General features: G+C 41.0%; 1 protein-coding gene across 5 annotated transcripts in view; it reads left to right on the forward strand.

Annotated features, from left to right (window-relative positions):
* ALMS1 (ALMS1 centrosome and basal body associated protein) overlaps positions 1-12,870 on the forward strand; it is a 76,136-nt gene extending 63,266 nt beyond the window's left edge. For 4 of the 5 annotated variants that reach the window (XM_040590727.1, XM_040590734.1, XM_040590758.1 and 1 more), the window contains 5 exons: positions 790-1,034; positions 1,623-1,806; positions 2,023-2,086; positions 6,427-6,526; positions 12,399-12,870. In XM_040590727.1, the coding sequence (XP_040446661.1) occupies positions 790-1,034; positions 1,623-1,806; positions 2,023-2,086; positions 6,427-6,526; positions 12,399-12,443 (638 nt within the window). In that variant the 3' untranslated portion in view covers positions 12,444-12,870. The remainder of the gene's footprint in view (positions 1-789; positions 1,035-1,622; positions 1,807-2,022; positions 2,087-6,426; positions 6,527-12,398) is intronic. The other variant, XM_040590742.1, reaches the window with a different exon arrangement.
* Positions 12,871-13,192: the final 322 nt, after the last annotated feature.

Raw genomic sequence — 13,192 nt, forward strand, 5'->3', positions numbered from 1 at the left:
TGCTGGTTTTCTGACACTTGGCAAAGGAATTGTTTTGAAACTGCCAAAGATGTCTCTTACAGAGTCCCACTGTTATTAAACTGAAGTGAGTATTTATTGCAGTGTTAGGCCACTGACTGGATTTAGCCAAGACCTTGGGGCATTGTCATGGTTTAGCCCCAGGCAGCAACCTAGCCCCGCACAGCTGCTTGCTCACTCTCCCCTGTGGGGTGGGGGAGAGAATTGGAAGGGTAAAGATGAGAAAACTTGTGGGTTGAGATAAAGACGGTTTAATAGGTAAAACAAAAGCTGCACACACAAGCAATGCAGAACAAGGAATGCATTCACCACTTCCCATGGGCAGGCAGGTATTCAGCCATCTCCAGGAAAGCCGGGCTCCATCACACGTAATGGGGACTTGGGAAAACTAATGCCGTCTCTCTGAATGTGCCCTCTTCCTTCCCCCAGCTTTTTCTTGCTGAGCATGATGTCATGTGGTATGGGATATCCCTTTGGTCCTGACTGTGTCCCCTCCCCTCTTGTGTACCCCCAACCTACTTGCTGGTGGGGCGGTGTGAGGAGCAGAAAAGGCCTTGACTCAGTGTAAGCACTGCTCAGCTGTAACTAAAACATCCCTGAATTAGCAACACTGGTTTTAGCACAAATTCAAAACACAGCCCCATATTAGCTACTATGAAGAAAATTAGCTTAGCCAAAATCAGCACAGGCATAAAGGGCCATAGATGGGAATGGAAAATAGGCACATGTATTGTCTACAAATTTTTATTCTTTTCTGTGGTCTTTTAACAGGGATTTCATGGTTTGTCCAAGCAGAAGACTTGAAATCTGAATCTAGGAAAGAAAACCATTCCAATTCCTTTTCTGGTCCTGGTCCATCTTGGTTTGAACCATTGATCAGCACAAAGCCTTGGAGAGAGCCTCTCCAAAAGAAGAACTGGAAAGAGCAACAGCACGGCAACATGATTCAGCCAGCCGTTCCAGAAGGTGATGCTGGGAACAGGTCCTCGCGACCGCTCGGAAAGCTTACACTACAGGTAAAGGCATGTTGCACTGTAAGGCTGCTGAGATCTTGGCAGGATTTCAGGAGTTATGCTGAATCTTGTGGAAACACTTTTTGATCCTTTTTTAAAAGCATTTCACCTTTATAATCACCTTTATAACCATTTATGATCATTGGAAAAGCAAAAAATCCATCAGTCCTGTTTGCTTATGTAGTCTGGCTTTCCACAATACACTAAGCTATTTGAATTGATCTAATAGATTACAGCTTAAATCATTTGGCTTCAAGAACTGGAGGGAATGTAGCTGACATAATATCAAGTCATACTTGCTTCCATACAGAAATAATACTGTGTGATGTGCGTAGTATGCAATTAAAATGGGCTTTAATTCATACAGTGCAAATGGTGTATGTGTGTGTACATACACACACATGCATACAGGGCGTACACTTCAGATCAAGTGTGGTCATGCTGAATATCTGTATGTTATACCAAATACTACTTTGATGGGATTTTCTTCCGTGCTTTCATAATGGTGTTTATATATTTTGATTATTCTCTTCCAGCTGTAGGGAGGCAGTCTGGCCACTTCAAACTTTGTTTTGTGTCATCCCATTTTAGGAGGCTCTTGCAGTGCATCGTCCTGATTTCATCTCCCGCTCTGGAGAGCGTGTGAAGCATCTGAAGCTTGTAATGGAGGAAAGGAGGATACAGAGTGTACTGCAGTCCAAACGAGAAGAGCTACTTAATCCTCCTGAGAAAAGAAAGGGCTACAGGAATGCAAGTCACATGCTGTCTGATCGAGGTACCTTCATGGTTCGGTTTTGTACTTTCTATAGGAATTAATGAATTTCCACATTATACTTAAGGGTGTGTGTACTTGTAATAAAAGTATTACAATTACTTAACATTATCGTCTATAAGAATCCATAATTTATAAAGGAGTTGTATTGTTGCAATAGCATTCTTTGTGAGAAATAGATTTGTTCACCATTTTGTTATCTCAAAATTTTCCATTTAGGTTTTCTGTTTAGAGAAAACAGAAGAACAATTCCAAAGAGTGAAATGGTTCTAAGATCTAAACGGTAAGATTAACAAAAATGTCTTTCAGATAGATAAGTGACCTGGATAGGAAAGGTGGATTAATCATATCTGCAGTCAGAGAATTGGGTGTTGGGGGTAACTCCTCTTTTTTGGTGCAAGATGTAGAGACTTTATCAAAGGCTGAAAGCACCTGTTTAGAAGGTCTGAGAAACAGAATAATTTTGGAAAAAAATTATTTATCTAACTAAACCCGAGTATCCTGCTGCACTGTCTGCCATCCAAGCACTACAGCAAACTGTGCAAGTACTGGATCCCAGAAGGAGAGGAAATGTAGGGTGTGGGTCGCTGAAGCATCTGTATGGTTTTAAACATTAACAAACTAGGTCATTGGTGCAGGAAGTGAGGCATCATTTCACCAGATGAAAGTAGCTTTATGTAAGAAATAATTACCCCCGAAGGAATACAGAGGCTTTTACCCTTGAAGAAAACCACCTTATGATAGATTTTTGCCTTATTTTTGACTCAGTTCATACATAAAATGCACAGCATGCTGACAATGTATTAAACATTTGGCATACCTATGCTACAGAGAGCACCTGAAGGTATAATAAAAAATAGAGTTTATTGCAGCTAGAACCTGAAGCGGTAGCAGGGTCAAGAGGAGGTGGTTTAGAAGAGTACCCGTTCAGAAACAGCATAAATACTTAAATTAGAGTCTCATGAAGTCGTCTCTGATAATTTGTAAAGTTACATAAAAATACAATGAATCAATAAGTTGTTTAGAGTCAAAACAAAGCAAAGGTCAAGAGTGTACCTTGAGGCAAAAGATTGTTGTAAGTAGTTGGGATTTCAGCATATAAGCAAGTGCTTTGTTGCATTGAATTCCTGAATTGACAATGCTGTGGGCCAGGACTGTTTCACAGCATCTTCATCAATAGTAGCAATGGGATGGAGCACACCTGAACAGGTTTGCAGGTGACACTGAACTGGGAGGACTAGTCAGTATGCTGGAGAGTAGGTCTGCAGTTTTGAGACATCCCTGCAGGCTGCGGGACAGCGCTGAGGGGAGTCTCGTGAAGTTCAATAATGGCAAATACCAAGTCTCTTCTGGGGACAGAAACCCATCCCAAGGACAGGCTACCTGTAGAGTGGCCCTTCTGGAAAGGGCCGTGGGGCCCTGACAGCTCGTGGGCAGCAAATTGAACGTGAGTTGGCATGATGAAGGCCAGCTATTTCATATGTATTTCATTCATATATATTCCATATATATATATGATGAAGGCCTGCATTTCGGTGGATATTCCCTCTGCTTGGCACTCATGGGACCACAGCTGGATCTTTTCTCCTGTTCCAGGCTGCCAGTACAAGAGAGAGGTCAGCAAAGTTGGATGTGGTTTTGAGCGGTGTTGGAACTAGATGATCTTTAAGGTCCCTTCCAACCCAAACCATTCTGTGATTCTGTGCAAGTGGCCTGAGTCTGGTGGAGGCCACCAAGACAGTCATGGGGCTGGAGCACATGGTGATGAGGAGAAGCAGCAGAGGCTGGGTTTGTCTGGCCTGGGGAGGAGGAGGCTGAAGTTGAGGATCTGGCAGTGGTGCTTTGCCAGAGGAGAAGGCAGAGGCAGGCTCTTCTTGGAGGTGCACAGTGACAGGACAAGCGGCAGTGGTGGTGTGTTGCAGGAAGGAGAAATTAACTGGAGACAAGGAAATTGGTTTTTCACGAGGAGGGGTGGTAAAGTGCTGGACCAGGACCCCCACAGAAGTGGTTGATCCCACATCCTTGGAACGAGTCACAAACTGACAGGATGAGCCTGACCTAGCCTTGAAGTTAACTGTGACTTGAGCAGGAGGTTGGTCTAGGTGACCTCCAGAGGTCTCTTCCTGCCTCAGTTACGCTGTGATTCTACAAAATATCTGCTGGAATATGCAATATATAAAATAAACCCCTTGATAGAGATGATTGGAGAGTCCAAAAAGGGTGTTTTATTTCAATAGATTTTGGCATTTAAAAGTATTTTTAGGGCATTAATAGAGAGGTGGCAGAAGTGGTAAATGCAGTAAAGATGTCAGTTCCCCAAGGAATGCATCTCCAGATGTTTTAGCTGAAGTAGAAGGATTTGGGTTTGGGTCACTTGGACTGTGAGATCAATGTATCTGAACTCATAATTTCAGAAACTCTGATTTCATAATAACTGAACTCACCAGGTTTTCTATGGAGACTGATTCAGGCAGTCACAATTGATGACTTTTTTTTTTTGTTCTTGCTGCTGTCATAATCCATCTCTCAGTTGGAGCTGGGAAGAAATTTGTTCTGTACCATTCTTTTGAAATGCACACCTATAATGAGTACGAAGGCTTTTTCTTTTTCTCTTTGAGGGTATAAATGGAATTTCTCATGGCAAATTAGCTAGGTAATGAAAACAATTTTCAATTAATTTCCCTACAATTTTGCATTACCCACTTCTTGCTCTAAACATCTTTATGGTGGGATGATTTGTGAGGGGTACATCTTGATCTTTCTTTGAGGGGAGCCCTAGAATGGTGAAATCCTTTAGAGAATGGTGAGACAGCAGTAAAGCAAACCCTCAAATCTTGGGGGTATTCCTACCCCCGTCCAGTAACACGTGTATATACCTAGCACCCTCCAATGCCTTCCAGCAAAGCGTAAGAGGGGTAAAGTAAGCACCTAAATGTGATTTATTTCCTCTTTTCTGTAGCTGTAATGTGGGTAGTGACATTTTTAGAAAAGATGACCTCCTAAGAGCAGCTGCAGACAGTAGGAAAATAGGTATACACAGGAAGGTAGGCCACTGGAAGGAGTGCAATTGTTCTTGTTTTTCTTCTCTTTTTGGGTGTTGGATGTGTATTTGCTTGCTCATCAATTCTACTGTGAAGTCTGATAGACTGTTAAATGCGTTTGTGTAGGGGACTGTAGAAGCTACAAATGTGTATGGCTTTGCCTAGCTGATGCTGGGGAATTAAAACAGGACATAAAATTCAGTACTAATTGAGATTTGGATTTTATCTTTGCTTTCTTGATTCTGCCTACTTAGTTATGCATTATCGTACAGCTTCCTATTTGTTTTCCAGCTAACTCCTCATCCTTCTCTGCTTTGAAACATGCAAGTGACACCTAACTTGTACTGACTAAAGAGCAAATGGGTGCAAACTGATAGACATTTACCTCCCGCTCTTCTCTTGCCAGTCTGAAGTATTACTTATTTTGTTGCTGGAATTAGTACCAAGACAGCTGTCAAAAATGCTCCTCCCAGCTGGTGGGCTGTATTTATTTGCAATGTTCAAAATGGAGCGTGCTGAAATATTTTCAGATAATAGGAGCTGAAGGCATAGATGTGTTTAAAAATATTTGAAATGCCAGCTGTAATTGTGCAAAGATATTATACAGATGGAAGAATGAAACAGTTTCTAAAAGAGTATAATGCAGCATTGTGTTTGTAACAAGTAGTTTTGGTATTTTTTTCTATTTGCTGATTATCAAATCAGCATGTTAAGAAAGGACTTATAGCAGGATCTGTCTTTAAATATTACAGGACCAAAATTTTTGGACATGGTTTATTTCCACCTCCCATAAACTGCAACATTTTTGAAGCTGCATGTTTCTTGGCAACCACTCTCATGAAATTAGTAAAGCTTTATGATCTCAAAGGAAGATTTGGGGAAGGCAGCGTGAGCAATACACTACCATCCCAGCTCTCGGGTTCCTCTTTTAGATGACAGCATGTAAAACTGACTAGAATAGCGCACTGACTCTGTACTGAGCACCAGTCATCTTCTATTCCATTCAAAGCATCCCTTGCCGTTTGCCTCTGGTATGGGAGACGTTCAGCACTGGAGAAGACAAAGAATTGATCTAAACAGGGCAACATTATTGAGTGTTGAAAACACTAAAATTTTGAAAAGATGCCTAAATAGCTTAATTCAGGTTATTCTTGGGGTAAAGATATCGCTATTGATGGATAAACATGTTACTCGGAATCAGCATAACCAGTACAGAAGAGCAGTGGGGCTGTTCTGTACTGAAGATACTGGAGCTCTACCTTTTGTAGCTGGGTAATCGTATCAGCTGTATGGTGACTTGAATGTTGAAAATACTGGGTTTATTTATTATTGCTTTAGGAGGTGCTGCTTGCATGAGAAAAGGCATTATGGGATGTGGGAATTTCCGGTATCACAACTGCTATGTATTCCACATTTCCCCTGTGTGACACTAGTTAACCCCTAAATAATTTTTTCTATGCTGTGGTTAGCCAGTAGCCTTTAACAGAATGTGAATATGAAATAGAGGTTTATTTTTTTTTTAATATCAGTAAGTTCCATCCTTTCAAGTCAGTTTTTTTAACTTTTTGTTTTTACACTTAAGGATCTATGAGCAGTTGCCAGAGGTGCAGAAGAAGCGAGAGGAAGAGAAGAGGAAAATGGAATACAGGTCATACCGCCTGAAAGCACAGCTTTATAAAACAGTAGGTGTTCTAGTCAAGTATTTATGCTGGAACTTTTTAGATTTTTTTTTTCCTGAAGTCACAAGCGTCATAGTAGTATTTACTAAATGTTAATTTTGTGGTATTACTTTGCAATTTCTAGGTGGTTAGGATGTATTAGCATTTAATCAGGGTCAAAGCAGTCAAGCTTAGTAAAACTTGGAACAAGAAAATCCCCCTGCCTAACCTAAAATCCTTCCAGGACCTACACATGGTGTATGGAAAAAAGACAGGGAAGCATGGTCCTGATTATAGTATACAAAGAAGGTCTTGTGCAGAGTCCTGAGGGCAGAACAGAGGGATTATCAAGCATGCTTAAAGGAGCATGCTTCCCTGAACTGAAGGTTACTGGTTTTGCTCTTGTGACCTTTGCTGTAAATGAATTTAGCATACACAATTCAGTTAACTTCGCAACCATGGTTAACAAAGCCTGGAGTCATCATTCTTTCTTTTGCTTCAGTGTAGAGTTGGCAGTCCTGGTGATAATTTGTTAAGTTTGGGGGCTGTGGATTTCACCATTAAGTGTTTGTTCAGCTGATAGTGTGACCTTGCCACACTGGCACTGATCAGCTAAGGATCTCCTCTGTCTGGCAAGCGGTAGAAATAAACCGTATCCTGAAGCATGGGTGTGACTGAACCACAAACACTTACTCAGCAGTTCAAGAACAGTTTCTGTGCTGGAGCCTCACTACACAACCAGCAGCAGAGCAGAGGTGGGCTGAGAACTCCAGGATTTTGGTGAGCAGGAGAAGGAAACATTGGGGCCCATTTTGCTGGCTTACTGTAGGACTGTGCTGAATCCTGCCTCATTCTGCCATGAAGCAGTGAGATCCCTGAAGGGAGCTGCTTCTGTCCCAGCAAACAACTGCTGCTAATGCTCTTCCTCCCTGGCTCTCCAAGTTGTGTAACGTGCTTTATGTCAGTCTGTTAAACACAGGTTTAATTAATGACAGAAAGATTGAGAAACTCTGTAGTAGCGACTCACCTGGGTTAAGCATGATGAGTAACATGGAAGAGTGTCTTCTGTCCCTACGCCCTCCCATGTGCACACATCTAGTTATCTAGTATTTCTGTGTAACAGGCAGTATTGGTTTATATGTCATGATGCGATAAATGTCCTGATCAAACAGAGAAGGCCCATTTGTCCCCTCTGAGAAGTGCATCTCCAAAACTGACTAGCGTATCCCTTTTTGAGCTGTGGTAGGCATCTGTATGCTTAAGCTTTCTCTTAGGACTTAGTAGAATTAAAAGATGAGAAGCAACAGTTTGCAATACAAACATTGGGGTTCTAACTGACTTACCTTCATGCTTTTTAACTAACCCATATACCATAAAACATAACCTTCTGGCGAGCTCTGGCAGCAGGCAATAAACTGCATTATAAGCCTCAGTGATTTAAGGACATGCATTGAAAATAAAAACTGATTATTTTTTTTTCTCTCTGGATCTTAAGCTTGCACTTCAGATTGAGTATTGCATCTCTTTCCTGGCTGAGTTGTCCTACCAGAGCTGGAATAATAGGGTTAGTTATTTGTCAGGAACAGCAGTAATTGGATTTTAAAAGTCAGGCCTTGTAATGCGGTATATTATCCAGAATACCTTCCTAATCTGATTGTGGGTATTTACCACTAGAATTACTTGAATTTGATACTACACTTTTGCAGGGTATATTCAGATCATAGGTTTTTTCAGTAGTCTGAGAATCTCAGATGCCTGTACAGAGCCTCAGGTGCTGGTCTTAAGAGCCAATGAATGCTGGCAGTGACTTGAAGTAGCCTAGTCAGCTGGAAGCAGAGGGGGAATCAAATCAGATGTTTTGTATATAAGTATGCTTTTGGTTGGGAGAGGGATGATGATTCATTGCAGTAAACATTGTAATCTTTTTGTCTTCCTTGATGCAGGATAGCTGTAGTGAGTAGCTGTAAATACAGTGAATGGTTTGTTTAGAATTTGCTTAATGTGTGGCTGAGAGCATCAGTATCTAAGCGGATCTGATTATGCATGAAAAAAAGAACCACAGATTTTTTGGAATGACTCCAAAGATGACACAGAGTATTAGGAAAAGAAAACAGCTGGTACAAAAGCTAGAGTAAAAATGTGTGTAATCTAGGGTTGTATCATTTAAATGTAGCACTGTACCCAAACTGTGGTCTGAGTATCTCTCATAGTGGCAAGTTTGTGAACTGCTGATGTAGAACAGCAGATCAGTACTCTGGAAAACTCTTTGTTTTAATTACAGTCACCTAGAGGAGGCCTGTTGTGCCATATACAGATGTAGTAGGGGGACATTTCCTTCCAAGATCATTTGGCATATATCCAGACAGATTTTGGGGGAAGGTCCGGGAGTCAGAGAGTCAAGTGCCTTGCTCAAGTTTGTGTGTGGGTCAGTGATGGAGTGGGGCATAGTACTCGTATTCTCTGACTCCCAGCTCAGTGCTTAGTGGCATGACCTGTCCCTGATGAAACTTCTTTGTCCTTCAGTCTTTGGATTTTGTCTAGCTAGCACTGGTCATCTTGATGGAGAAAGGGTGTGCTCATGCCCCAGCCACTCCAGAGTGCAGCTTAGTAGGTTAAACTGCTGGTGAAAGTGTGTGCTTGGGCATGTTCCTGAACTCCTGTTCTGGAGTGCCTGAGGCTTACACTCATATTTTCTTGGCTGACTTTCTGCTGTGCAAGTGTTAATAGCTGGCAGAGGAGCACTAATGAAACAGCTGGGCAGGTGGGGATGTCTTAAACTGCCAGACCAGCTGGATTGGTGAAGGAGAGTCTGAGCACTTACTCTCCTTTTCCAGCACCTGTGGCCAAACACTTTGTTGTAATAGTGAAGTGTGCTTATATCCTAAGTTTATTACATCTCTGCCACAATGTGATATGGTGCTGGGACAGTGGTTGCTTCTGTTTCTTTCACTGATACCAAAGGAGTAGCCATGTAAAGCTAGGTGTATACCTCACGAATAGCAGTACAGCTGGCTCTGAGGATGGGATTTTCTAGCAGTACAGTGTGTGTGCCATTTCTACAGGGCATTGAGGGCTGACAGGTTAGGGGTGATTAAAATTTGGGAAAGGAAGCAATGAGTTAAACATGTACACACACTCATACCTGTACATACATGAACATAGTCAAGTGTTGTTTGCTGCAGTACCCTCGCACCAAGATTTAAAGGTATGTCAGATATAACTTCATATTGATGTAATTTATGGGTTGATGCTTTAGAAGAAAAAAGCACAGCTTTTTAGAAATGTATTGTGGGAAGAAAACAAGTTTCCAGTGTTTGCAGTGTGAGCAACAACAGCTACTACTACTGTGCTCTGGAGGCAGTGTGTCTGTCATTAGCTGTAGGGAATCAAGAGTAATGACTTTAGTGTCCAGGTTGAGGGATGAGATGCAACTAAGTTTATTTGGCTCAAAATAAGCCCCCAAATTAGTAAACACATATGAACAAAATTTGCTTACTTGTGAAGCACAAGTGAAAATATTCATGCGGGACACCTGAGAAGTAAGGGCTGTCAGTGCTTATTTTAAGGTATATATGTGCTACAGTGGCAGTGTGGGGCAGCGCAGTGGGAGGTGAAGAGAGAATGAAATAACGGTTTTGTTAGCATTGAGTGAGGATGAGGCCCTCAGGAGGAAACAATATGGGCTCATATAGAACTGGAAATGTATCAAAATTCCTGTGCTAGAAAGCAGCTGAGGGGTTGCGCAGGCATTCTTAATTTTTCGCATTGTCAAATGCCTATCTTTAATAAGATAGCAAAGTTATTTTTATCATAGGATGCACATGGGTCTGGGCTGATGTTCTGTCCCATTATCCCTTTGCTTTTCTACTTTTAATTTCAAATAGAGCATAAAATTGTACTAGTCTGATAAGGCATGGTGCATGCCCTTTAATTTTGAAAACTGTAGTCAAGACAGATTTCTGATCCACTGGCAGTGTAAGTCAGAACTCTTTCAGTCCAAATTAAGTGAAAATTAATTTTATGAGTTATCGGATGCAAAATTGTTCTGTTACTGAGGCTTTTCCATTAGATGTAGTGAGTTTGTAATTTTTGTAAATAGGGAGCATGGGAGAAACCTCCATAAAGGGCATAGCAGAGTTATTAATTTATACATTTTCCTCTATCCCTTAAAAAAAGAAAAAGATATTACCATTCAGGAAGACTAAACACTATTTATGGATGGGACATGTACTTTAGGGCCTATGCAGGATAGGGGCCACAAGATGTCACTACCCCAAAGGACAAAGCACATGCTTCTAGATGTGTGAAACTGAATTGCACTTTGCTTGCTGCTTTACAGTAAATTTTTTTTAATGTTTGTTTTTCATCCCCTTGGTTACATTTTCTCTCCAGTCAGCAACGTGTTAGGGTTTTTTGTTCTGTATTCGCTTCCTGGAATGGAGCAAAGAGGCAAGATAGCATCTAATTGCTGGTTGGGTTTGCTTGTTGGATTGCAAAAGCGCTTGTGAGCTGTGAGGACTCATCAGCGGTTTTGTGGTGAGGTGTTTTGAGGCCGTCTGAGGCTTCATGAAGTACTGTGGACAGATTTCACACTGAGATTCATGTCAACAGCTTTGCTGCTTTTTATATGTATGTGTGTAAGCAGGGTATATTCTGTATTGGTATATACACTATATATAGTATGTGTATATACTTTATACACATATACTGCATACTCTGTGTGTGTATAAAGAGCTGAGCTGTGTGCTGCATTGATCTGTGATGCAAAAGGTCTCTTCAGGTGAAGGCTGTATCATTCCCACTGCTGTTAGTAATATACGAGTTACCCAAAGCTCTTACTTTATTCTGCACTTCTCTGAAGCCACGTAATATGTATTCTGTGCTTCAAAACATCAGTGATCTGCTGGCTGAGCTAGCAGAATGATGTGGTGTTTCATTTTCTGGATTGCCCATTGCCATGAGAACGGGTCACATTAGCAGGTGCCTGGGGAAGAATATCGTAATAGAGCCAGCGTTAACAGTCCTTCTCAAAGATGCTCTCTAACAGTCTGCTGTGATTTGTGTCCATGGGGTTTTGTGTCCATCTTTGGATCGGTCGTTTGGGTTTTAGGTTTGGTTTTTTTCCTCTCATGAATTTGCCCACTTGCTTTGTGAAATGTAGATGTCTGATGTTTGCCACACAGCAGGGCAGTTTCACAGTTTAACTGTACAAGACTGTGACTGTTCACACAAAGTATTTGGTGTTTTTTTTTGTTTCACTTCTTTAAAATCTGTTGCCAGTTGTTTCATACAATGCCTTCACAGATTATTTTTGGAAGAGTCTGCAAATAACTTTACCTTGTAACCTCTTCAGGCTGCTTAGGATTGTATAGACTTTTCATCTCTTCCTCTTCAGTCATGGTGCATCCATCCCACTGTAGTGAAGAGTCCTAATTTATTCAGTTTATTGTAGAAGACACTTCCTGTATCTTCCACTGTGCTTGTTACTGTTCTCTGTAACTCTTCCAGTTTTCCTGTGTCGTTTCATAAATGTATCACAAACTAGGGAATACATGACTCCCAGAAGCTCATGTTCAGAGGATGAAGGGAGGGACGTGCATCACGGTTACTTAGGGAAATAGTCTATCAGCTAATGTCAGGATGTATTCTGACTCTTTAGACCTCTTTCTGACCATTCCCACTGCAGCCAGCACAGGAATGTCCTGGTGTTCTTCATACCAATGAGTGGGAAACAGTTAGACTGCTTTAGCTGTCCTAAAAGGTGTAAAATAAGCACTTCCTAGTATCACCCCTTGATACTCTGTTCTGAGAACTTATTAGCACTATCTTTATGCTTAGAGGTTTTAATTTTTAGAGGAATAACACTCATTTCTCTCGCTTTGTTTTTATCTTTCAGAAAATCACCAACCGTGTCTTAGGGAGGAAGGTGCCTTGGAACTGATAAAGATCTCCTGTTCAAATGAATGTGTATTATGCTTAGTGAACTTGCAGCATAAAGGAGATTGTAACGTGGAGAAGATAATGCAGTGAATACTTGGGCAGTGTCTGTTTTGTGGTATTCAGTTCTGTTGTTGTTGTGCTAGTGTAATCTTGCTGCATTTAAGAGTCAATGATGATACGAATGACAGGTTTTTAAATAAATGTGTGTTTTTTGTAGTGGTTTTATGCACTTCCAAAATAAACATAGTTTGGGAGTACTTGGCTCATAATATAACTACCTGATTGGAATAGCAATTTTATATATTTATTTTAAATCGGTTTTAACAATGATTTATTTTTTTATTTCCTATCTCAATGTAGATAACTGACTTGTAATGTTTTGTACTGCAAAAAAAATCCTTGAATAAATAACATTGGATCAGTTTGTGGTAACTATTGCAGCAATCATGAATGTATTGTCGCTGTGGGTATGGGCAACATCTAAAAACAGGGGGCTGTAATCACCTCTTTCTTTACCCAACACAGACCTTAAGTTACAAGGTAACTGTAGCGGCCCTTTAAACTGAAAGAGTAGAGGAGTTGTGATTCCCCGATCTTTTGCTTAGTTTGCTGGTTTTCTGTATGAGCCAGGAGAGTCTAATCAGAGAAATTTTTGTGCTGTTTGGGAATTTTTAAGTCTTGCCTGGAAGAGATCCCTTCACTTCGTTTAGATAGTTGCATTCTGACAGGATATGTGGTTGTACACCTAAC

This window comes from Falco naumanni, chromosome 1, assembly GCF_017639655.2.
Source record: "Falco naumanni isolate bFalNau1 chromosome 1, bFalNau1.pat, whole genome shotgun sequence".
Classification (NCBI taxonomy): domain Eukaryota; kingdom Metazoa; phylum Chordata; class Aves; order Falconiformes; family Falconidae; genus Falco; species Falco naumanni.